At 41.1% G+C, this 24,247-nt stretch overlaps 1 protein-coding gene across 1 annotated transcript in view; it reads left to right on the forward strand.

The window, feature by feature from the left end:
- The window catches only part of zmat4a (zinc finger, matrin-type 4a), a 239,555-nt gene that overhangs the window by 76,005 nt on the left and 139,303 nt on the right, over positions 1 to 24,247 (forward strand). The window contains exon 3 of the mRNA XM_033972605.2: positions 6,310 to 6,399. Coding sequence (XP_033828496.2) covers positions 6,310 to 6,399 — 90 coding nt within the window. The remainder of the gene's footprint in view (positions 1 to 6,309; positions 6,400 to 24,247) is intronic.

The following is a 24,247-nucleotide window of genomic DNA, read 5'->3' on the forward strand; positions in this document are numbered from 1 at the left end:
AAGATTACTCAAACATGCATGGATCAAAATACAACTTTGAGTAAACTAGTGATAAGGAAACGCCACTAAAACATAACTAATAGCTCCTAAAAGTCCATTTTGCATCACATTTCCTCTTTAATCTTTGATATATAGTTTTCATATTATTATTTTCTATGTTTAATTCAGATACAGTGATGTCCTGCCTATCCTAGCTCAGGTTGAGTAAGTCCATTTTGGGTTTGTCTGAGTGACTGTGCCTCCCCGGTGCTCGCGGCTGTTTGTCTGTATGAGGCACTAGTGCTGGTCACCTGTCCCCCAGCTGCTCACGCTTCACTGGGCTCGGTCATCACATTCTTCCCCCTCTGCTCCGGAGCTCTTTGGATCTCTGCCGGCTCACCAAAATCTACCGTTTTATCTGTCCCGTAAAGGCTAAATCTGAGCAGGTAGACTAAATAAAGCTATGGAGTAGGGCTGCACTTCTATGGGGTATTAATTGTTAACGCGTCACATATTATGAGCAGGGTATGTTTTATTGTTTTGAAAATAACATTAACGTCCCTCTGCATCATAACCTCCAGCACTCACTCCCCCTTCAGAGCACTATCACAACACGATACGCCCTCTTTAAAAGTAGGTGGATGTTGAAAAAAACAAAAAAAAACTCTATAGCATTTATAACACATGAGAAAAGACTGAAATATGAACTGAAAAACTAATACAGGAAACCCATGTATTTCAGAACATGTTTGTAGAAGTGTAAACAATAGATACCACAATGTTTCTTAAAAAAGAGAGGACATTCTGTTATTTGTAGAGGACATTCTTTTATCAAAGTAACTGCAGGAACTCAAATGGTCATTTTGATTCGATTGTGATAAATTTGGCCTCCCCAACATACAGCAAAAGAAAACTTCTGTCAACTAGACAAAGTTTTACAGTGAAGGTATTTCACCGCTCATTCAAGCTGCGGTTTCACTTCTGGTCAAATTGCTGTTGGACACTGCTCTATATCCATCTTAAGGGAGGCGCTAAATACACTGAAACTAACATTTATTTACCGTTTTTTTTGTTAGCTAGGGCTAATGAATTACATTAAGTGTGAACTGTGCCTGAGTCATATTTTGCATAATCGTTCAGGTCCCTAATGGGAGCTCTATTAGCACAGACTATCACTATTGTTTTGATTTAGATCTGATATATATATATATATATATATATATATATATATATATATATATATATATATATATATATATATATATAAAAATGGTTATTGCTCAAATAAACTGGATTGAAATGGATCAATACTTTTTCCGTTGTCAGCAGATGAGACATAAAGAAAGTATCACATGATCTAAACCTGAAATAGAATTAGCCGTCATATACTGAGGATAGATTGTCTTCTCTTGTGGGTTTATTGTAAGATTGTTTTATTCATATGATACTGATGAGTGAACCCTGATCCAATGCTAACCACTCTGCCATTGTGCTGCCATATATCCAGGTTTTTCACACTTGTGTGTTCAGTGTTCATGATCTTATGATAAGACAAATTAGAATTTCAACATATGTGAGTTGGTACCTTAAAACAGTGGTTTTCATTCTTTTGATTCGCAATCCCCGGTAAAAGGGTCATAGTATAAGTGATAAACAGTTAGCTAGTGCTAACTGGAACTGTAATGTCATTTGACAGGAACATGTACAGATCTGTACAGATCAGCTCACCCGTTGCAGTTCCAGCTAAGTGACTTCTTTCTGCTGAGCTTGTGTTAAAAAAATCTAACTTAAGTAACAGAGCTTCAGACAATGCAGTGCCTCTAGTTAGTTAGATTCAAATAGTTAAATGTGTCAATAATTATTTAGATACTTTATGAAATAATTAAATGTTTCAACAAAGGTTTCAGTCATAGTCATCTCTACACTGTCAGAACTTTTTGGCTCCCATCCAGAAGACATTTTCTGTGTGTGATACTTGTTTGAAAATCGTATTTTTTAAACTAGTAACATTAAACTGAACCAATTCTGAGTGAGGGATTACACTGTCATGTTTTAATAAATTACATTTTATCTGTCAATCTCACTCAAACTCAAATTTTACTGTTCTGAGCTTTTAACCATGTTAATTGTTTCCCCTCAACATTTACTCATCCAGAGTTGTATTTGGAGTGATTTGTTTATGTTTTAATAAGTTATTTTCAAGATGCCATATTGCCAACCCCCATTTTCACCGCCATCGGCATACGCCCACTGCTCTGTACTTTCTTCGCTCTCCAATTTTATTTTCTTAATTGGTGATACATGCAGGATTTGGCAGCACTTTGTAGTAATTTTGGTACAAATGAAAAGAACTCCACTGCTCACCATCGTGATCCACAGCTCTCCATCTGAGGTGTCAACTCTTTGTGGTGACAGGACATCAGCTCCCATTGGAAACTGCAGTTTTCCAATGCGGAAGTCAGTGGCTTGTTTCTTTTATTAAGTCATTTTAGACGAATATTGTGATTTAAAATGTCTAAAGTATAACATAGTCATCCACGAGTGTCAGAGATTATAACTATGCAGCAGACACAAGCACAATAGGTCTACTTAGGTTTACTTTTATTCTAAATCTGCTGCGCTGTGCTGGTTTTCTGATCTGGAGTCAGACTAACCCTCCACATTCACACTTGTTCCTTTTAGACTGACCCAGCTGTGAGCCTGTGCTCTCTGCGTTCCTCAAAACACTTAAGTTTTGCATATTTAATATTTGAGTGTGTAACTACTTTTGTTGATATATTTTATTTCAGACAATGCAAACATATTTTAGCACATTTTTGGTCAATATTTCGGTATTGTACGATAATTTTGGACATTTTTTTATTTGTTTAAATTTGAGCTCTCCATACGATCACGGTGGTGTTGAGGATCTGGCAGCACTGCAAAAACACTGCTCTGGTTGAGCCATAGACTGTATATATAAATGGACATAGCTAACCTGCTAGCCACCGTGTTCCAAATAGGACGTGAGCATAGACGAGACTCCGGCTCCATCGACTCCGGCTAAAATCCACTTTCTATTGAAAAACTCTGCACTCTCTCTGTAACTGCTGCTGTCAGGCTCGTCATTTTGGTCTCTACATGATCCTGGTATTTTTGTTTCACTTGAACCAAATATTTTTCTTTCTGTTTTTTATGTATTTAAGCCACTCAAAGCAGTTTACATCAAATAACCACTCGCCCATTAAAGCTCATTCATACACCAGTGTACTACTACTCTACTGTCACCCCAGTTACTTGTAAAACTTATTATAGTAGTACGTTTCATGTAGGTTGTGCATAATTTCAAAGGGTAAGCACACTCCCACTCTTAGTTTGAACCATTTCAAACAAATCCTGGCTTTGGTCAAGTCTCTCTGTGATTAGTTTGTAGTTAAAAAGAGTTCTCACATTGGCTTCTGTCATATAATTAAATACTAGACCAGTGTTTTGAACGGCTCTTTGAAATGAACAGATCCAAAAGATTCAGAGTCCATAAAAAAAAGCTGAAAATCCTATCATTAAAGCTTGGTTCATTTCCCTTCACAAACGAGCCTTTATATGCCTTAACAGTTCCTCCTTCCTTCCTCCTTTACCGAACGACGCTATCAAATGTCACCAATCACTCATTCATCACACCTCCTTTTTTACAATCTATCAATCTCTCCGCTGGAATCTCGTTCTTCCTCTCTTGTTCTGCGCTATCTCTATCTTGGATCGATTTGTTTCTGGTCAGAGCCCCTCCTCCACGCCCCCCCGTGTACTGCGGTCTAATTACCTCCCGGATCTTCCCTGGCTCCGGTGCTGTCTTTCCTGTTTTTTTTTTTCCGTGTTTGAAGCGTGGGCTCGGCTGGCTCGGCTCCATGGGCTGTCCATAGGATTGTTCTTGCAGATTGTAGCTCTGCTTTGATTTTGGCTCACTGGGCCAGGCAGTAGTTTTCAATCCAAATGATGTCCCTGGAGTGTGGAGAGGTAAACATCAAACAGAGATAAAGATGGGAGGTACAAAGTAGTGTTGTCACGGTACTAAAATTTGAAACTCGATTCCAATACCACAATGAGTACTTTATTTAGACAATTGAAGGTGATTTTCAGATTTAAATAGTACTTTCTTTTATATCCCCATGTGGCCTTGTATCTGTGTACTCCCTCAGTTGTCCAGATAGTGGTCCATGGGCATATACTCGTCTATGTGTCTTATAATTGTTCTGATAGCTCAAGATCTTTAGAAATCTATTCAGAAAAGGTTTATTTCTGTCCTGTAAATGTGACTTTTTTGTATTGATACTTGTTCAACTGAGTATCTAATTTCGATTCTGGTTTTAGTATCAAATGGTATCTGATTTTCGATACTTTTGACAACTCCAGTACAATGTGTGGATGGAAGGTTGAGCGCCTGGGATCCAGAATACACACTTTTTCAGTATTTTTCAAAGATGTAAGTCTGGTCACCGGTGAATCTCTCTGAGTTCAAATGGGCGTGACTGACAGGTGGATTAGCCAATCAGAGACACCCATGATCTGTCCATATCAAAACAAATATGGTTGCTTCCAAGGAAAAAAAAAAGAAAAGCATAGACAAACAGAAGAAGAAAAGAGTAAAATATCACAGGGGACTCATAAACGTCTTTGATTCCTGCAGAATAAGCGAAGAATTTAACTTAATCTGAGGTGAGAGACATTCGATTTTGTTCAAAACGATGGGTGACCAGTGAGCTCCTTTGTTCCACATGCGTCACTGAGATAAACAAATTTTATCGCATGGACATGTTTGGCTCTGGCAGCGGAGGGTGTGGTGTTTACAGCCCTAAATTTTATAGATCCACTATTCAACCCAGAGTATTTTGAAACAAACTCATTCATCACGTTCCATAACCTGGCCTGACCTGTGTGTTACCATCACATATGAACATGCTCCGATTCATCTGGGATTAATTTGGTTTTGCCTGATTCTCATTAGAACATGACAGTCATTACCTGCTGTTTACAAATCCCCACAGCACCGCTAGTTTACATTATGAATGTGTCTGGGTTTCAGCTGGAAGGTCATTTAAACAGAGATGGAGCAATGAGAGACACAGATTTGAATGACTTGAATATTTGAAGTGCTTTTTTTTTGTTACTATCAAAACGTAAAATGTAAAAGTGCTAAATCATGTTTAGAATGTCTGGCACTACACTTTACCTGTGTGGACTCGATTATCAAAGCCACCATAATGTAACTCTTCAGCTAGAAATAGACTAAAATAAAAGCATGTTGTTTATTTTTATTTGTGTTTTTAGTGTTATTGTGTTTATTGCACTGAGAAACAAGAGTGTCCTTACTCTGAGCGGGCTTGCATCTCCACAGACGTCACTCTTTTTTAGCCTGGACAATGCCAAAAAAGGCATGTTGCTTGTTTCCATGGAAATGTTGTTCCTTTGGCTTTTAAAATTCCACAGTTTGGCATAAAATGTGTCCTATGTCCATTGTGGGGAAGCTGGCCCGAGTGATCAGAATAGGAGGCAGACACAAAAGAAGTCCCATCAGACAATATTTATTACCTGAAAAAAAGAAAAAAAGAAAAGGCCACGAGTACCCTGGCTACACTGATGTTCCCATCTCTCTAATTACCCCCCTAAAATACTCTCCAGTACCAGAAGCTCCTCCCCCTGGTTTACTCCATCTCTTCTCCAGGGGCTGTGGGTGTAACATGAGCAGTATTTTCCATATAAAACCATCTCTCAGGCCCAAGTCCCTTTACTAAAAGTGTTTAACAAAATAAACTATAAACACTTATATCATTGAAACAAAAACACACAAGACATTAACGCAAAGAAATTAACAAACTTAAACCAGTTTCCCCTCCACATGGTCCGGCCCACGACCCTCTCAAGTCTATAAAATGGCTGACATAGGCCACGCCCCCTCTTTGTGTGGACCATGTGGAGATGCAGGTAAGTGGATTACTGTATTGAACTGAATAACTAAATAAAATATATTTTAACTAACTAGTGTGAGGTGATTTAACTGATTGAAAATTAAACAAAACAAACCCGGGATATTTCTATTTAGTTTAGTATTGAAAAGTTATTGAAAATGAACAGACATGTGCACAGACAAATTATAATACTATTAAAAGGGACAAAGGCTCACTTTGTCACATCCATGGAGAATGTTCTGAAGTACGTTTTTAAACCATCTTTTTAATACGTAAACCTCCAGAAAGTTAAAGCAATGAGCTTGCCTGTATTTAACTCTTTAAAAGGGGTTTTCAAAAAAGGATCCCAAGTAACTAAAACTAACTAATGTGTCTATCTTTCTCTCTGCAGAGTCGGAAACACGCCAACAAAGTGCGTTTGTACTACATGCTCCACCCAGTGGACGGAGGCTGCCCTGCCAAGAAACTACGAACAGACAATGTAAGTTTAACAACACACTTTAGTCTAGGTTTAGTCCTGCAACTGGTTTGGATCTGGGATAAACCATAGCCTGTATAAAGACGTGGACTAAGGGAGTGTGATGTCACCCATAGTGTTCGGCTACAGTCAAATAAAGCTCATTGAGGCTAGCAGCTATTGGAGAGAATTTGGAACCAAGTTCCATATTTGAAATTCCGACTGCAAGTATCATAGCAACCAAAGAGCCAATCTGGAGCGAGACTGTTGAAGGTAACACTTTCCCAAACACACGGCTGGTTGAACAGGGGGCAACACTCTCAATCAAACCTGTTGCTAATCCTAGTAGTAGCAGCGTCTGGGAAAGAAGGTCATTGGTCAGTTATTCATGTTTATATCTTGATTTAAGGAGAAAATAGCCAAATAAAAACACCAGGCTCATGTGGCGCAGATTAATATGAACATTTTAAGAGCAAAATGACGAGCCTGCGGGAGAGTCGATGGAGCCAGACGCGCACCCATACTTCATATTACGGCTAGCAGGTTAGCTACTTCCATTTATATACAGTCTAATAGTAATAATCATAATGGCTTACACTTGCGCTTTACAGGCCTCTGAAAGTGCTACACTATAGTCATTATTCATTCATTTCCACACTTGGTGATTGGCCCCTCCGACCACCACCAATCATATGCACACACACCACTTTCATACTCGGCAATGTGGGACGGCAGAACTTGGTCTGAGCAGGAAACTGGATTAAACTGGATTTTGAGGCCAGACCTTCATTTGACTTTATTTTGATATTGGTGGTGGTTGTCATGGATACATCTTTGCTGCACCCTCTTCATTCTCTTTCTGTTTTGGTCTTGTTAAGTTACGGTTCAGACCTGGTTTAGTCCTGGTCTTGAAAGAGTTTATTTCTTGGTTTAGTCCAGGTTTAAATTTCCATTTTTACCCAAATACCTTTTAAGATGAAAAATGTACATGCCACTCCCTGAAAATATAAACAGGCTTCTTTGTACAACATTATTCAGCTGTAGTCCTGGTTCAGTTCTGGATTATTAATGTCTGCTGTAGTTCTTGGCACATTTCAGATACAATTGTTGCCAAGACCTGGTGGAGCCAAACCGTCTATTCAGGTTCAGATCTACTGGTTTAATTTTTACTTTATCTTAATTCTAAAATGGCTTAATCGTAGTTTGGTTCTTGTTTTGGTTAAGAACTTGTTAAATCCAACTTCTAATGGATCTGGTTCAGAGTTTGGCTTAGTTTAGATGTAGCCCAGATTTGAACTAACCCACTGCTGATTTAACTAGCGCTTTAGCAGTGGCTCCGTGGGTAGAATGGGTACTATTGGTGTGCTGTGTAAATTGTGATTTGCAATTTATGTTTAAATAGTAGGATTGTGTTCAGCCTGCACATTGTAAACAACTCCAGGTTAAAAACTGAAATATAAACTAATGCAAGAATCACATGTAGTTCAGAACATGTTTGTAGAGGTCTAAACTACAGGTAGCACAAGATTTTTCTATAAAAAGACAGGATATTTTGTTTTTTTGCAGCATTTATAATAGCATTTATAATTTGATAATTGAAAATACAAATCCACTCGTGTTACATCGCATCTGGAACACTGCAGCTCGAGTGTAATTCAAAATGTTATTCACAATGTTTAAATGTGTGCACTCTATGATTCCTCTTTATTTGAGGGAGTTACTGCAACCCTACACTCCACCCAGATCCCCGAGGTCAGAGGTCAGACTCAAGACCGGAGGTGACGGAGCCTTTTCTGTGGCAGCGCCCAGACCATGGAACAGCGCCCTCTGCCTGTCAGATCCTCTCAGTCTTTTACACAGTTTAAAACTAGACTGAAAACCTACCTCTTCTCCCTGGCATTTAATACGAGCTAGACAGGATATCTTTGTGTTTTATTGTTATTTTCCTATGTATCGTGTTATCTGTATATTCGTTTTTTGTTGACTTTTATATCTTTGGTCAGCTGAAGTTGTTTTAAATGTGCTATATAAATATACATAACTGAATTGAATTGTGCCCAGTCAAATTGTGATTGCGATTCTATTGTGGTAGCTTGTGCAGCCCCTTTACAGTCCATTAAACAGGTTATTTTTGCATATTGATGCACCACATTTGAATATTTTCTACAGCAGCAAACCTCTACTGTATACATTCCCTAATCTCCTCTCGGCACTCCTCTCCGGCGGACAGCCTGCATTGTTTTCCCCCGACTGGAGTTGTATTGTGTTGACCTTTAGCCCTGTCTTCTCTCAGGGGCCGAGCAGATAAACAGTCTGGGCCCAGTGAGTGTGAGCGTCTGGGCCGACGACCAGGGGCGTAGCTAGGATTTTTCACGGGGGGCAGCATTGCGTGAGCCAAAATTTTCTTAGAATTGGGCCTAATCAAGAAATTAAGAAGATTTTTGACTCAACAATTTTGACCCATGCACGGTGGCAGCTGTGGTGGAGTCTGTTTTATAGGAGCTGTGCCGTGACTTAGTGCTGTGCGTTGTACCTGCTGCACCCTGACTCCGAGTCCCTCACCCTTTCATGCTTTAGTAGTCCATTATTTGAGCCGGTCATACCCTGTAATAGCCGATGATTGAAGCAGACTTTTGCGATCTGCTACTGTAGAGTGATCTGATTGACCGCTTCGCTCTTGCAGGACCCGACAGAACTTGAATGAGGCTAGATGTTAAAAGAGCTAAAAGTGACTGACAGGACAAAGGAGAATTCAGGGTTAGAATGAAATGGAGCACTGTTATTTATGCGTGCCCTGGCCAGTGCAGGAAAATAAACATCCTCAGTAAGTAATGCTGCAGGAAGGTGTGTTTCAGTCCATCACACTTGGTGCAGACGTGCAGAGGGGGCCAGGCTTGTGCCAGCAGGGGCCGTGCCACCACATAACTACGTCACTGCCAACGACTCTGCCACTGCCTCTGCCAAACCTGTTATCAGCTCCACAGACAGCAGAGAGAGGGAAAGAGAGAGGGAAGGAGAGGAGGACAGTTTCTTTGTGTAATGCTGTGGAGACATGACACTTTTGACAGATCCAATTATGCCCCATGTGTCATTTTGTCATTGTTGTTTTCTTCGGTTTTGCAAAGGAGGTCTAGAGCTCTATGGATACAGCTTAAACGACAATCTGATAAAAGATAAAGGTGCACTATGTAACTTTTCTGGTAGAGGGTCCACCACCTGCTTGCCGCAGTATGGCAATATACACTCACCTGAAGGATTGTTAGGAACACCACACTAATACGGTGTTTGACCTTTCACCTTCAGACCTGCCTTAATTCTACATGGCATTGATTCAACAAGATGCTGGTTCATTCTTTAGAAATGTTGGCCCATATTGATAGGAGCATCTTGCAGTTGATGGAGATTTGTGGGATGCACATCCAGGGCACGAAGCTCCCGTTCCACCACATCCCAAAGATGCTCTATCGGGTTGAGATCTGGTGACTGTGGGGGCCATTGTAGTACAGTGAACTCATTGTCATGTTCAAGAAATCAATTTGAAATGATTGGAGCTTTATGACATGGTGCATTATCCTGCTGGAAGTAGCCATCAGAGGATGGGTACATGGTGGTCATGAAGGGATGGACATGGTCAGAAACAATGTTCAGGTAGCCCGTGGCATTTAAACGATGCCCAATTGGCACTAAGGGACCTAAAGTGTGCCAAGAAAACATCCCCCACACCATTACACCACCACCACCAGCCTGCACAGTGGTAACAAGGCATGATGGATCCATGTTCTCATTCTGTTTACGCCAAATTCTGACTCTTACCTTTGAATGTCTCAGCAGAAATCGAGACTCATCAGACCAGGCAACATTTTTCAGTCTTCAACTGTCCAATTTTGGTGAGCTCGTGCAAATTGTAGCCTCTTTTTCCTACTTGTAGTGGAGATGAGTGGTACCCGGTGGGGTCTTCTGCTGTTGTAGCCCATCCGCCTCAAGGTTGTGCGTGTTGTGGCTTCACATATGCTTTGCTGCATTCCTCGGTTGTAACGAGTGGTTATTTCAGTCAACGTTGCTCTTCTATCAGCTTGAATCACTAGCATCAACAAGGCCTTTTCGCCCACAGGACTGCCACATACTGGATGTTTTTCCCTTTTCACACCATTATTTGTAAACCCTAGAAATGGTTGTGCGTGAAAATCCCAGTAACTGAGCAGATTGTGAAATACTCAGACCGGCCCGTCTGGCACCAACAACCATGCCACGCTCAAAATTGCTTAAATCACCTTTCTTTCCCATTCTGACATTCAGTTTGGAGTTCAGGAGATTGTCTTGACCAGGACCACACCCCTAAATGCATTGAAGCAACTGCCATGTGATTGGTTGATTAGATAATTGCTTTAAGGAGAAGTTGAACATTTGTTCCTAATAATCCTTTAGGTGAGTGTATTTATCAATCTCTATGGACAAAAACAGTTGCCAAGGTGTTACACTATAAAACCTGGAATTCAAGATACTCCCATATTGTGCCCATTACACAGGCCAGATTGTGGCGCTCGGGCCTAATTACACCTCGCTCAGACTGCACCTGGTTCAACTATGACTCCACCGGAGCAGCTTTGTTGAGGTGTGACAGTCACACTCAAAGTGGTGCTGTGCTGTTGTGTCTCCACCTGTGAAGCCTCATGCGCTGGACTATGTGTTCAAACCATAACTGTTCATTTATTAAGGGAAAAGGCAGCAGTCGGCTGCGGCCTCCGGCAAAAATAGACTCCCAGTGGAAAGAATCCGGAATGCCACGGCAGCTCCGGCTGCGCCACTGGACTGTACAGTGCAGTCTGAGCTCCGCTTGTTGCTTTGATATTTATGGAATCCTCTCAGCAACCAGACCAGTGCGGCACCGCCTGCAGTCTGAGCCCGGGGTAACACGTGCATTTTTCTGTTGAATTTAGGATAATCTAATTGCTGCTTAATAATAAAAAATATAATTATAGATACTGGCAATATTATTACATTATAAGTCAAAATGTCTTCAACTCAAAATAAAAGTCTACTTTTAATTCTAGCTAGCAGGTTTCAAACGTTTGACTGGAATAGTGGAAATAATTTCATTTTATTTCATTTTTATTTTACAAAGAGCAGAGAAATCCACATTCTAAGCTGAGTGAGTAGTATTAAAGCATTACCCATTAGTGTTCCCAGTCCATGAGCATTGTTCTCTCCTGTGGTCAGATTACACAGACAGGCAGGTCTATCTCTGAGCCAGGCCTGATAAAGCTGCCAATAGCCCAGGACAGAGCAGCATGTTTATAATGGCACGACCCCAGACCTGCAGAGAGAGCAAAGGGATAAAACTCATGAGAACGCTCAGGTTTATGTCCAGTCTGCAGAGAGAGATAAGGAGGAGCGGAGCAGGTACAAATACAGAACTCAATAGCAGTGAATTTTGGAAGGTAGCATTCAAAGCAGAGGTAAAGTGACTGCACTTTTATCCCCATGTATTTGAGCCACATTTGCCCCAGGACAGATATATGGTATAAGCAACTCTTGTGGTCAAAACATGTCCGTTGTGTCCTTGGGCAAGAAAATTGCACCTCGATGTCTGAGTTGGTTGGAGCTGGTCACAGAGGCTGTTGTCAGTTCGCCCCAGGGCAGACGTGGCAGCAGGAGCGTTCTTCTTTTCAGTGTTTGTGGCTGTGCACACGGCCTCTCACCTGACCCACAGGAGAATGTGCAAAACGTTTCCTTTGTAAAGCAGCTAGTTCTACCAACGATTTTGAGAAGTGAATGACTGGTACAAAAAGTGATTTTGAGTGTTAAGAAATGCAGGAGAAAATGAATTCATGTATTATTTTCAAATTATTAAGATAAGTTAAGATATTTTGGTACTTTTATCAAAACAATAAAGGGTAATGTCATATTTCCATATAGTGCTTTCCACTTTACATTAAGGAACCACTCACCCAGTCCCACACATTCAGCAGTATTGGCTACAGTGTTGGACAGTAACTAGTTCCAAAGTAAGGGATTACTGTAATCAGATTACAAAACAATACAAATATTGGGTTAAGGAGGACTGTACACATCGCCTCTGTGCAAAATCGGGTTCTATAACATAAAAAGCATGAATTCTTCACACTCATAACACTTTCTAAGCTAGTTCCTGAGCTATATGTATATGCAAAATAACTTAGTAAGGCAGTAATCAAAGTACTTCTGAAGTAAAGTTATAAGAGAAGTAATGGGATTACTTTTAGAAGGAGTACTCAGTAGTCAGTAATCATTAGTTTTGCAAAGTAATCTAACTAGTTGGTAGTAGATTACTTGTTTGTTCTTCAAGTTTTGAGTGTGCTGAGTGTTTTTATTTCATATATAAGAGCATAGATCAAAGGCAATGATTTTTCAAAACATTCTGGAAAACATTTGCAAATGAAAATTTTGTGATGACTCCCCTTCACAGCTGATTTGAGCTGGTAGTTATGCAGAGACGGGGCTGAGTCTGATTGTGCCTTCTTGATTTGCAATTAGCGTCTTAGTTAAGTCCAAGATTGTTCACTGATTACTTACCGAAGCGACTTTGAAATTTTAAGTAGTGGTTAGTGACTCTGTCATATAAATGTAAAGTTTCAGTGTTCACTCGATGTTAGTCATTTTTGTCACCCATATTAAGTACTTGAGAACTGTTTTTGTTTTCCCTACCTTTAAATGGTTTACAGTATTGCAAAATTATACCTCACCTTATGCATTCTGAGTGTTCTCATTATTCACTGTGATGAGTTTATAAGCACTTTACACATCTCTGAGACCAGAGAGGAGTTTTGCCATTTTGGTAAAGCTATTAAGCTAATTCTGCACATTCTGGTCCTGAAACAATAAAATGTAAAATTGCAGACAGTATACAGTGGACTTATTTTGACCTCCAGAGAATATATCTGCACTGGGACAAGACGCATTTTGCTCAAATACATGGAAAAAACATGTATTCTTACTTTGAACAGGTTTGCCTCCCCACAGATCTGGTCTGTAACTTAGTTTTGTCTCCATGTCGATACAAAACCTTAATACCATACTGTGGAACATTTCAGACAAAGCAATAACATCTGCACCAGAAAGTTATACAGTGCAACTTTAATATTTTTGGTGGCACTTAACAGCTACCGATTACAGCGTTCTGTTTTTGTTTTCTTTTTGTTTGTTTTTTTCCTAGTAATTTGGACTTCCTGGTTGTTTTTGCATACACAATTACACCAAAATGTTGCACTGCCTGTCCTCAGGTAACCCAACCTAAACCCGAAGGGAAATTGCTTCTACAATTTCTTCTCCAAATGATGCTTTTTCTTTATTTCTGTCTCCAATATGGCCGGCGGTAAAACTTTGTATGAGGCATTCATCAGAGCGGGTTGGGAGACAGTCCATCAAACCCGCTACCATTGTTGACAGTGAATATATTGAATGTAACGAGATGTCTGGGTGCATGGTGACAAGCGACCAATCAGAGGGCTGCATTTCCAAATGGCTTGTTGGAAATTGGACGCACACATCAGCTCACTAATAGCCCGTCAGACACTGGAGCCAATGGAGGAGTGTATGTATGGGGTGAGATTCAGTACGAAACAGATAAAAATGAAAAAGAGGAGCAGATGTATAGGATGAGGTGAGTTTTATTGATGTTTAAAGACATAGTATAGAACTTTTTAGCCCAAAAGAGACTAGCTTTAAAAGAATGTTCTCATGTGACCGTTGAAAAGCTGTGGTTAAAATGAAACACAAGACCAAACACAGTAGTTTAAATCATTATCTGAGAGGAAACACATGCCCGAAACCAAAACATGGACCTGTGTTTAAAGTGCATTTTGTTAGAGTTTGTACACTTCAAAACCTGGTATCTATCACACCACTGAAACTCAAAAAAGTCACACTAACATCTAAAGCTTAGATATGGAACTTTTCAAAAATAACTGATAGCTTTAGTCACCAGAGTGGTATTAACCTTGAGGCCGCGGTGAGAGCCAGAGCGGGTCCCGGGCTGTAGCTTTGTGACGCGCTGGAAGTTTATTAAGGACAAATACGCTGAGATCCGATATGCGTTTGTTGGTGATTTATTTGGGCGAACACGGAGCATTCAGCAGCGCAGCAGAGAAAATGGAACATGGATTGACACAGATGGATGTAACAGGTTATGGCATAATAGGCAAATGCACGCGGACCTGCCCACGTGAGCCCCGCCCCCCTTGGCTCTCAACCAATCACACACACACACACACACAGCAACCACACTGTGCACCCCTCTACCTGTCTCCTACAGAATGATTTGTACTTATAGTAAAATATGTAAACTATACAGTATTTTTAATCTAAATGATCTCTTCTTTGTGTATTCTGGATTACAAGCAACAGACTTCATGTTTTTTTGTTTTTTTTTTCCAATAAGGTAGGAGTATCCATGGAAATACACAAAAATGCATGTTATAATAATAATAATAATGGTGTATAGTTTTTTCAATTTGATCTAGATCCAAATTCTAAAAAAAAAAAAAAAAGATCCCACTGGTCCCAATTACTCATTTGCACCACGAAGGGATGGCTTAATGATCAGCCAATTATTTTCACTTGCAATGAAGGAATGTGGACACAAATGCCTTATTTGGATGCAGGGCGAAATAACAATTACAAATATTCACATCCAGATAGTGATGATTGTGTTTTGTCCTTTGTGGTTTAGGTTATGTTTACTGTATCATGCAACAATGAGGTTTTCCACCCCTGCAAGACAAAAAGTTATGAATATTTATGGTTTGGTCTTAATTTAGATCTGGTTTATTTGTGTTTAAAGCCGCACTATGTGACTTTTCTGAAGGAGAGTATACTTGATACATCACTTGCTTATTTCCATGGAGATGCTATTGCTTTGTTAGGAATGTTTGACCGTATGGTATTGACGTTATTAGGTTTCAGAGGTGAGGTATTTTTAGCCCATATGAACACATGTTATTGAATAAATACAATATGTACAAGTATGAGTTTGCAAGCACAGCAATAGCATTTCCATGGACACAAGAAGCTGGTGGCCCTACACTCAGAAAAGCTGCGTAGTGCATCTTTAAGTAAAAAAAACAACTCTAATCCCAATCTGGACCTTTTATAGACCTGTCATAGACCTGTCATAGACCTGTCATAGACCTGTCATAGACCTGTCATAGACCCGTCATAGACCCGTCATAGACCTTTTATAGACCTGTCATAGACCTGTCATAGACCTTTTATAGACCTGTCATAGACCTTTGATAGACCTGTCATAGACCTGTCATAGACCTTTGATAGACCTGTCATAGACCTGTCATAGACCTTTGATAGACCTGTCATAGACCTGTCATAGACCTTTGATAGACCTGTCATAGACCTGTCATAGACCCGTCATAGACCTGTCATAGACCTGTCATAGACCTGTCATAGACCTGTCATAGACCTTTGATAGACCTGTCATAGACCTGTCATAGACCCGTCATAGACCTGTCATAGACCTGTCATAGACCTGTCATAGACCTGTCAAAGACCTGTCATAGACCTTTTATAGACCTGTCATAGACCTTTGATAGACCTGTCATAGACCTTTGATAGACCTGTCATAGACCTGTTATAGACCTGTCATAGACCTGTCATAGACCTGTCATAGACCTGTTATAGACCTGTCATAGACCTGTCATAGACCTGTCATAGACCTGTCATAGACCTGTCATAGACCTGTCATAGACCTGTCATAGACCTGTCATAGACCTTTGATAGACCTGTCATAGACCTGTCATAGACCTGTCATAGACCTTGTTTAGCCCTCTTTTAGAGCAGAACCTTTAGACCCTGTTTTGACCTGACTCCTGTAACACAAAGCTGGATTAGCGGGTTAGCGAGGTAACTTTGGGGTTAACTCTGGTTTAGCAGTATCACTTTCTCCCAGGGTAGTGACAGCCTTTCTTTTAGCTTACTTTAATTCCTTGTATATTTTGTTATCAGGAAAGGTAAGGTAAGACATAGTTTATTGTCCCAGTAGGCAAATTTGACCCGTCCCTTCAGTGGGGTAATCTGTCAGGAACAATGGGTGCTGCAGTGCCACCCGGGGACACATCTACAGATCTTGAACTGGTCTTGGTCATAACGGGGTAAAAAGCAGTTCCTCAACCAGCTTTTCTAGAGACTCGTGTGGGTTAGTTCATCCAGGTCAGAGAAACGTATCCAGGATAAGTTCAAGCAGCTTCCTATTGACCTTATTCTACCCTGCCCGCTTTTTTTTTCTTTGTGGTGACTGGTTAAACAGGAATATCATTAAAATTTCAATGGAGGATTTGGTAAAAGGTTTGCTGATCTGACATAAAGTAGGTTGGTTTGTGTAAAATGGTCAAAGTTTATGTGACCAACAAGTCAACACTGCAACAATTCTCTGGGAGGCTTTAAAACGGCTTTGTAGTCTGGGTAGAAATGTGCTGTCAAGCCCCGTACAAAGTAATTCAACCTCAAAGGCGATGGAGGCGCCCATGGCAACGTCTGGGATACGGTGAACAGTACAAGTCTAAAGTTTATTCCTCATTTAGTGTAGAGCCGTGTTTACACCCTGTTTACAGCTTTATTAACCTTCTTTTGATCAAATGTATTCACTGAAACTGCCATGAAAATAAAGCATAAACCCAATAGTTGATAAAATGATGTCGTTTAGTTTTTTTTTTTCCTTTTTAAACTCGCTTCAAACCTCAATTTTAGCAGCGTTCAAAGCGAAAGCAATTGTCGAACAGGAACACACTTTGATGATAGTGAAACGTGAAATGAAATAGTTTTTGCAGTGTCCTTCTAACTCCGTTGCAATGGCGCGGTCCTTTGTGCTCCAGGTTGCGCAGCGCCGCTCCCATCCGTGACCATCTCTATGCAAATGATTCAGCAGCAGAGCGGGACTGTTAAACTGCACATTTCAGCACAAACGTCCTCGCTAAAAGAATTCAGCGTGGGCCCCCCGAGCGCAAAAGCAAAGTCCGTGATTTTCCTGCAAATGTGTGTGATCATGGATTTAGATTATTCAATAAATCTGTTGAAAAAAGATGACAAGGACCAAATGTAACTGCTGATGTAACTACGCCGTTCTTCACACCTTGGCAGAAAATATGTATACATTCTGACGCTAATTCGGCAAAAAACAATAGCGCATGTAGTATCTTGGCCATTGCAATGATAATAATGGAGATGTTAAAGGTGTATAATGCGACTTGTCTGATTTGGGGGTCCGCCACCTGCTTGTGTCCATGGAGATCTTGCCGCTTTGCCTGAAATGTTCTGCGTTGTAGCATTGTGTCGTAATGACGGGCAAGGGGGACCAAAAAGACAGAACTCGGGGAATAGTTTAACGGTTTATTTACAACAGAAGTGCAAACGACGGTAGATCGAACGGTGAATCAAGGAGAGCGCCGTGGTCCAAGGTGAGGAGCAGGGTCTGAGACGGGGTGGACAGTACCAGTGGGGCGGAGCAGGATCTGGTGAGGAGCAAGAATATCCAGTAAGTAAAATCCAAAGAGCTCAAAAAACAAGAACAGAGCCAAGCGAGGAGAACCACAAAGATACGCGGACGATCTGGCGCTGGGTGTCAGGTCCTGGCTCCTCTTATCCTTCCCAGGTGTGCACGGGAGGAGTCAAAAATCTCCGCCCAGCTTCAGGCTCGGACACAGGAGGGAGTGGGGAGGTGCAAATGGGCAGGAGCAGCAGTGATTATGACACTTTTTCTCTTTTGTCTCTGTAAACCGTCAGTCATCCAGGTCTGATCCATAGTAAAAGCCAAAAGTTAAATCGGTTAACTGGACAAAAAGTTGTAGAACTGAAGACATTTTGCTTCTTCAGTTCTCTCTTGCATTTCCTCAATTCCAGGTGTGTTACTAACAAGAATCACCTGGAAAAACAAGCTGGCCGCTCCACAGATCTGACCTACAACTTCGCTCAGTGGCGTCACCTGCTTTTCTGAAGATAGATGCGTTTAATCACGTGTTCTGGAGCATTTTTGGCAAGTTTAGTCAAATCTGAAAACATAAAATCAACAAGCTATTAAAATTCATAAAAATAAAGAGTACCCATTTATTTTTTATATGTAGGATACTTCAGTTTGTGGCATTATTTTAATATTTATTATGCCTCAAAATCAGCTCTTTTTGTGTCGTCTGGTGAAGTATTCATTTTGTTTGTGTAGTTTTTACCATCCACCCGCAGCTCCCTGTCCACTGCCACATCTTTAAATACTTATTCACTTCAGCCAAAAACCTCATGGAGATAAAACCGAACAGGAAGTAGTGACGCCAACAGTGTGGTTGTCGTCAGAAAACCATGGTTAGTCAAACATGTGTGACACCATCGCAGTACAGCTCAAATAATCCCATGAACACTAATGAAAACTATAATTACATGGTTAAAAATGTAAAAATGTATCTTGCAAAAAACCCATAAAATATTAAAAGCATCTCTTCTACCAAAACATATTTATTTCTCTGAACATTGGCGCTGACTCTTAAATATATTGTATCCCACTGTTTGTCCCAAAGCTTGAAGAAATCCTCAGACGCCTCATTCCTCCATGTTGTCCGTGCGTTTTATTCTAACTTTGTGATCAACAGAGCCGTGTGAGTGATTTCTCCGTTTTCCTCGACAGCTGAACCTTCTCGGACATGGGGGCTGGGGGTGGAACTATTACTCTGAAAATAGGAGGGTTCAATTCAAAGTATCGAAGTTGCCACAGGAAGTGCTCCACTGTGTTTTTAAACTCCACACGCCTTCACTAGAATCATTTGCGTCTTTTCAGTCCTGGAATTTCCCATCTCTACCATAGACTGTATATATATATAAATGGACATAGCTAACTTTCTAGCTGCCGTGTTCCAAATAGGAAGTGAGCATGGGCACACTTCTGGCTCCAATCCACTTTCTATTGAAAAACTCGGCACTCTCAATACATTTGCTTTGCATTAGAAAACTGCTGCCCCTCTCTCCATAACTTCAGCTGTCAGACTCATCGTTCTGGTCTTAAAATATTTGTATTATATGATACTCGTGGTAAAACATATACTATACTACTAAACAAAACTTGTCAACTTCCATTTCTACGTATTTCCTATTGATATTTTCCGATTTGTTCTGTCCAGTGGTGAATTATGCCCAAGGGACCTCATATTTACCGATGCAAATATCTAAGAACACCAAAGGGAGGCTGTAATCCTCTTTGCGTCTCCTGTATACAAATATAAAAATGAATAAATAATAAGACTCATAAAATAAAATAAAAATAAACAAAACCTTCTACATCTTTATGTTGGTTTTCCGGACGCATTTTTGCTGAATCGACTCCCAGATGTTATTCCAAATCCACTATTTTTGATCCTCTGTATTTGAGCAAAGCTTTAGTATCCGTCTTCTCCCTGAATCCCGTCACCATCTCTCCTTCTTTCCATCCATCTCTCTCCTCTCAGCCAATCCTCTTTCCCCGTCTCTATCACTCCTTTGAACTCCATTCTTCCCTCTCTACTCCTCCCCTCCTTTCCTCTCCCCTTCCTCATCTGTCCATCTCTCCTTTCCTCTTGTAATTCTCTCCTCCTCTCCTTCTCTTCCTCGCTCTCTCTGTCCATCACGTCTTCTTTCCTCCTCTCCCATCTCACTCTCTCCTCTCCATCCCCTCTATATTTCTGTCTTCTCCTTCTCTGTCTTCATTCTCATTCACTTCATCCCGCCTCCTCTTCCTCTCTCCCCATCATCCCTTCCCTCCCTCTCTCCTTCTCTCCCTTTCCTCATCTCTCTCATTTCATCTCTCCTTTCCCCTTGTCATTCTCCCCTCTTCTCATGTACCGCTCTCTCCTTCTCTTCCTCACTTTCTCTCTCCACCACTTCTTCTTTACTCCTCTCCCTCTCTCCTCTCCATCTCCCTCTTTATTTCTCTTTGCCTTCTGTTTTCATCCCTGCACTGCCCCCTCCTCTCCTCCTTTTTATCCCTTCTCCTCTCCTTCTCTCTCTGTCTTTCCATTTTCCCTTCCCTCCATCTCTCCTTCTCTCTTCTTTTCTTCCTCCTCCTCTCCTTCTACCTTTCTCTCCATCTCTTCTTTCCACTTGTCATTCTCTCCTCTCTACCGTTTTCTCTTCCTTGCTTTCTCTCACTGTTTCTTCTTTCCTCCTCTCCCATCTCCCTTTTTATTTCTCTTTGCTTTCTCTGTTTTCATCCCCCTCCTCTTCATCCCTCCTCCCCTCCTTCTCTCTTCTTTTCACCCTCCTCCTCTTTTCTCCCCCATCTCTTCCTCTCCTTCTCCCTCTGTCTCCTCCATCTCTCCTTTAATGTCATTCTCTCCTCCCCTCTTCTACCATTCTCTCTTCCCTTCCTCGCTTTCTCTCTCCACCACTCCTTCTTTCCTCCTCTCCCATCTCCCTCTTTATTTCTCTTTGCCTTCTCTGTCTTCATCCCTCCTCCTCTCATCTCTCCATCTTCCCTTCCCTCCCTCTCTCCTTCCTTCCTCTTCCTTTCCTCATCCACTGCCTCCTCTTCTCTTCTCCCCCATCTCCTCTCCTTCTCTCTCAATCTCTCCCTCAGGCTTTCTCTCCTTCTCTCCCCTTCTCCCTCAGCCTTTCTCTCCTTCTCTCTCTATCTCTCCCTCAGCCTTTCTCTCCTTCTCTCCCTCAGCCTTTCTCTCCTTCTCTCCCTCAGCCTTTCTCTCCTTCTCTCTCCATCTCTCCCTCAGCCTTTCTCTCCTTCTCTCTCCATCTCTCCCTCAGCCTTTCTCTCCTTCTCTCTCCATCTCTCCCTCAGCCTTTCTCTCCTTCTCTCCCCTTCTCCCTCAGCCTTTCTCCCCTTCTCCCTCAGCCTTTCTCTCCTTCTCCCTCAGCCTTTCTCCCCTTCTCCCTCAGCCTTTCTCTCCTTCTCCCCTTCTCCCTCAGCCTTTCTCTCCTTCTCTCCATCTCTCCCTCAGCCTTTCTCTCCTTCTCCCTCAGCCTTTCTCTCCTTCTCTCCTCTTCTCCCTCAGCCTTTCTCTCCTTCTCCCTCAGCCTTTCTCTCCTTCTCTCTCCATCTCTCCCTCAGCCTTTCTCTCCTTCTCTCCCCTTCTCCCTCAGCCTTTCTCTCCTTCTCTCCCTCTCTCCGCCTCTCCTCTCTAATAACCCCTCCATGTTTCTGTCCATCCATGCGTGTGCTCTCTCCTGGTGTTTGGGGCCTGTCACTCTAAAGCAGCTGCCACTCCTCATCTCCTCAGCCCCGCGGAGAGCACCCGAGGGAGCCCGAACGCCACGACGACAAAGGTGTCCCACGACGCCCGAACGCACCGCACAGTGACGTGTGTCTTCTGCTCCGACGCACAAACACCCCCACCACCCACCCCCACCCCTCCCTCCGTCCCGTCATGCCCCACAGGCCACAGGCTCGGGTCACATGAGTGCAACGTGGAAATGGATTTAGTTTTTACTTTTTTTTTATCTTCTATCATGTTCTGATGTTTCTCCCTCATCAAAAACACACCTGAAGAGATTTTAGGTGTGATCCATGCGTGTTTGAGTAATTTAGTGATCTCTCCCGCATTAGTCGAACCCTCTTTTAGATGTAAGATTCTGTCCAATGCTTGGTCCACAAACCTACGTCGTCCATGCTCCTACACGACGATTCTCCTTAGATATAAAAGTATAACTCAAAGCGAAGGGAGGAGAGACTTCAAAAACGAAAGTGAAAGTTATGAAACATGTCAATACGTTTGTTTTTGGTTCTAAATGTGTTATGTGTTAGCAGTCAAAAGGAAATGTATGTGAGATTTTGATTTTAAATTCCATAAACCTGACACTCAGATACGAGGTGGACATAGAGATGTTCAAATCAAATATCTTTTTTCTGATAGTAATTGTAATGTTGATTTATTCTTAGTTAGAAAAACATTGGACATGATGGCCCGTTTATTTGTTTCATTTTGTCCAATCAGAACGCAGAATGAGCCTCACAGAAGCCTCTCATTTGGCAATTCTGAAATCCAGTGGGTTTAAACCTAAAATGCCTCTCTGTGGTCTTTCATTAATCAGCGCCTCTGTATTTGGAACAACATAAACTCCATAACAGAATGATTCAGACTTGTGTGTCTTTTATCTGTCAGTTATGTCTCTGCGTGTAGCGTGTTTTACAGTTGTGATTATATTTCTGTAAGAGTGAAGGCTGTATAATTGTTCTGACCTGCAGATAGAAACACATACACGTTTTTCTCATCCTCAGTTTATGGACAGATCTCATGTGAAAAGCTCAGAACCTCCAGAGTTCACTCACTGAGCTGCAGAGGCTGAACTAGCACTGATTTATGATTGACTGCATTGTGTCCTTAGGCAAGACACTCCTCCCGTCGTACGTAGTGTGCAGTGTTTGTGAGTGATTGGTGGTGGTTGGTGGGCCCTTCAGCTGCAGACAGTCTACCCCAGGGCAGCTGTGGTCACGATTATCTTACAAAAAGAGTGTGTAGTGAATGAATAATGCACCGTACAGAGCGTTTGGAGTCTTCAAAGGCGCTGCATAATTCCAATGCTTTATTATTATTATTAGAGAGTCCTTTTAAGTTTAAGCCAACTGGATTTCAGCATCGACACTGGTAACCCATATGAAAGAATCATGTGAGGTCCTTTGCAAACTGATTTTCTTTCTTTCTTTCTTTGTCAGGGACCATGTACAAATTCATTAATCTTACAAAAGAAAAGATGATTTGTAGCAGATTTAGCTGTTGCTACTTTCTATTTGCAGTTACAATAAAATCCCCATGTCCAGTATATTGTTTCCGAGAGTCCATATAGATCACATGTGTCAAACCCAAGGCCCGTGGGCTAAATGTGGCCCACCACATCATTTTATGTGGCCCGCAAGAAAGTAAATTAAAAGGTATGACTGTCTTAAAATATCAGTTTTTCAGGAGATAGTTACACTGCTATTTTTTCATATCTATGCAAATCCATATGCAATTTTTGTAAGTTGAATAAATAATAAATATAGAAATGGTTAATTAACTAGATTAAAAAGTAGTTGCATTTATTTTACATTTAGTTACATTTATCTTAGTTACATCTGGCCCTTTGTGACCAACCATGTTGTTGATGTGGCCCTCTGTGAAAATTAGTTTGACACCCCTGATATAGATATTAAAAAGAAATAAATTATTGTGCAAGTTTTTATAGACACACTTGATTATCTAAAATGTGCTTAATTTTTGCACAATACGTCTCCTTTAAGCTGGGGCCAAAAACTTAAAGGTCCTATATTACACTAAAAACTGACTCTCATAAGCTTTAAGGCATGTTATAATTGTTACCTCCTCAAAGTTGTGTTTTGTTTTATTATATCTGAGTAAACCTTTATTATTAGTCTGTCAACATCTCCCCAGCCCAAAACGCTCTGTTCCACCTTGTGATGTCATGAAGCGGTAGTTTTCATGTTAACCGCTTCCTTTTACCTTTTGTTCAGATGGGCAATTCTAGGGCTAAAATGATCCAAATAATTCTAGTGAAGGTGTGTGGAGTTTAAAAACATAGTGGAGCACTTCCTGTATTACCACATGATGACATCACAAGGTGGAACAGAGTGTTTACTGCCTGAGAGAAGAATGCAGCCTAAATATTATAACATAGATCAGGAAATAGTGTAACATGGGACATCTAAAAGTACACTATTTAACGTTTTTGTTGGACGCTCCTCACCCGTTTGCCTCAATTGCTTTGCCAAAAATGTCCCACACTATGGCATTAAACATATCTACTTCAATGGAGGGAAGCCAATGACGCCAACAGTCCGAGTTACAGGTCAAATCTAGCGAGAGACAAACCCGCTCACAGTAAGAATACCTGAGATTCCATGTTATTTTGAGCAATAAAACCGTGT

This window comes from Periophthalmus magnuspinnatus, chromosome 9, assembly GCF_009829125.3.
Source record: "Periophthalmus magnuspinnatus isolate fPerMag1 chromosome 9, fPerMag1.2.pri, whole genome shotgun sequence".
In the NCBI taxonomy this organism is placed as follows: Eukaryota; Metazoa; Chordata; class Actinopteri; order Gobiiformes; family Gobiidae; genus Periophthalmus; species Periophthalmus magnuspinnatus.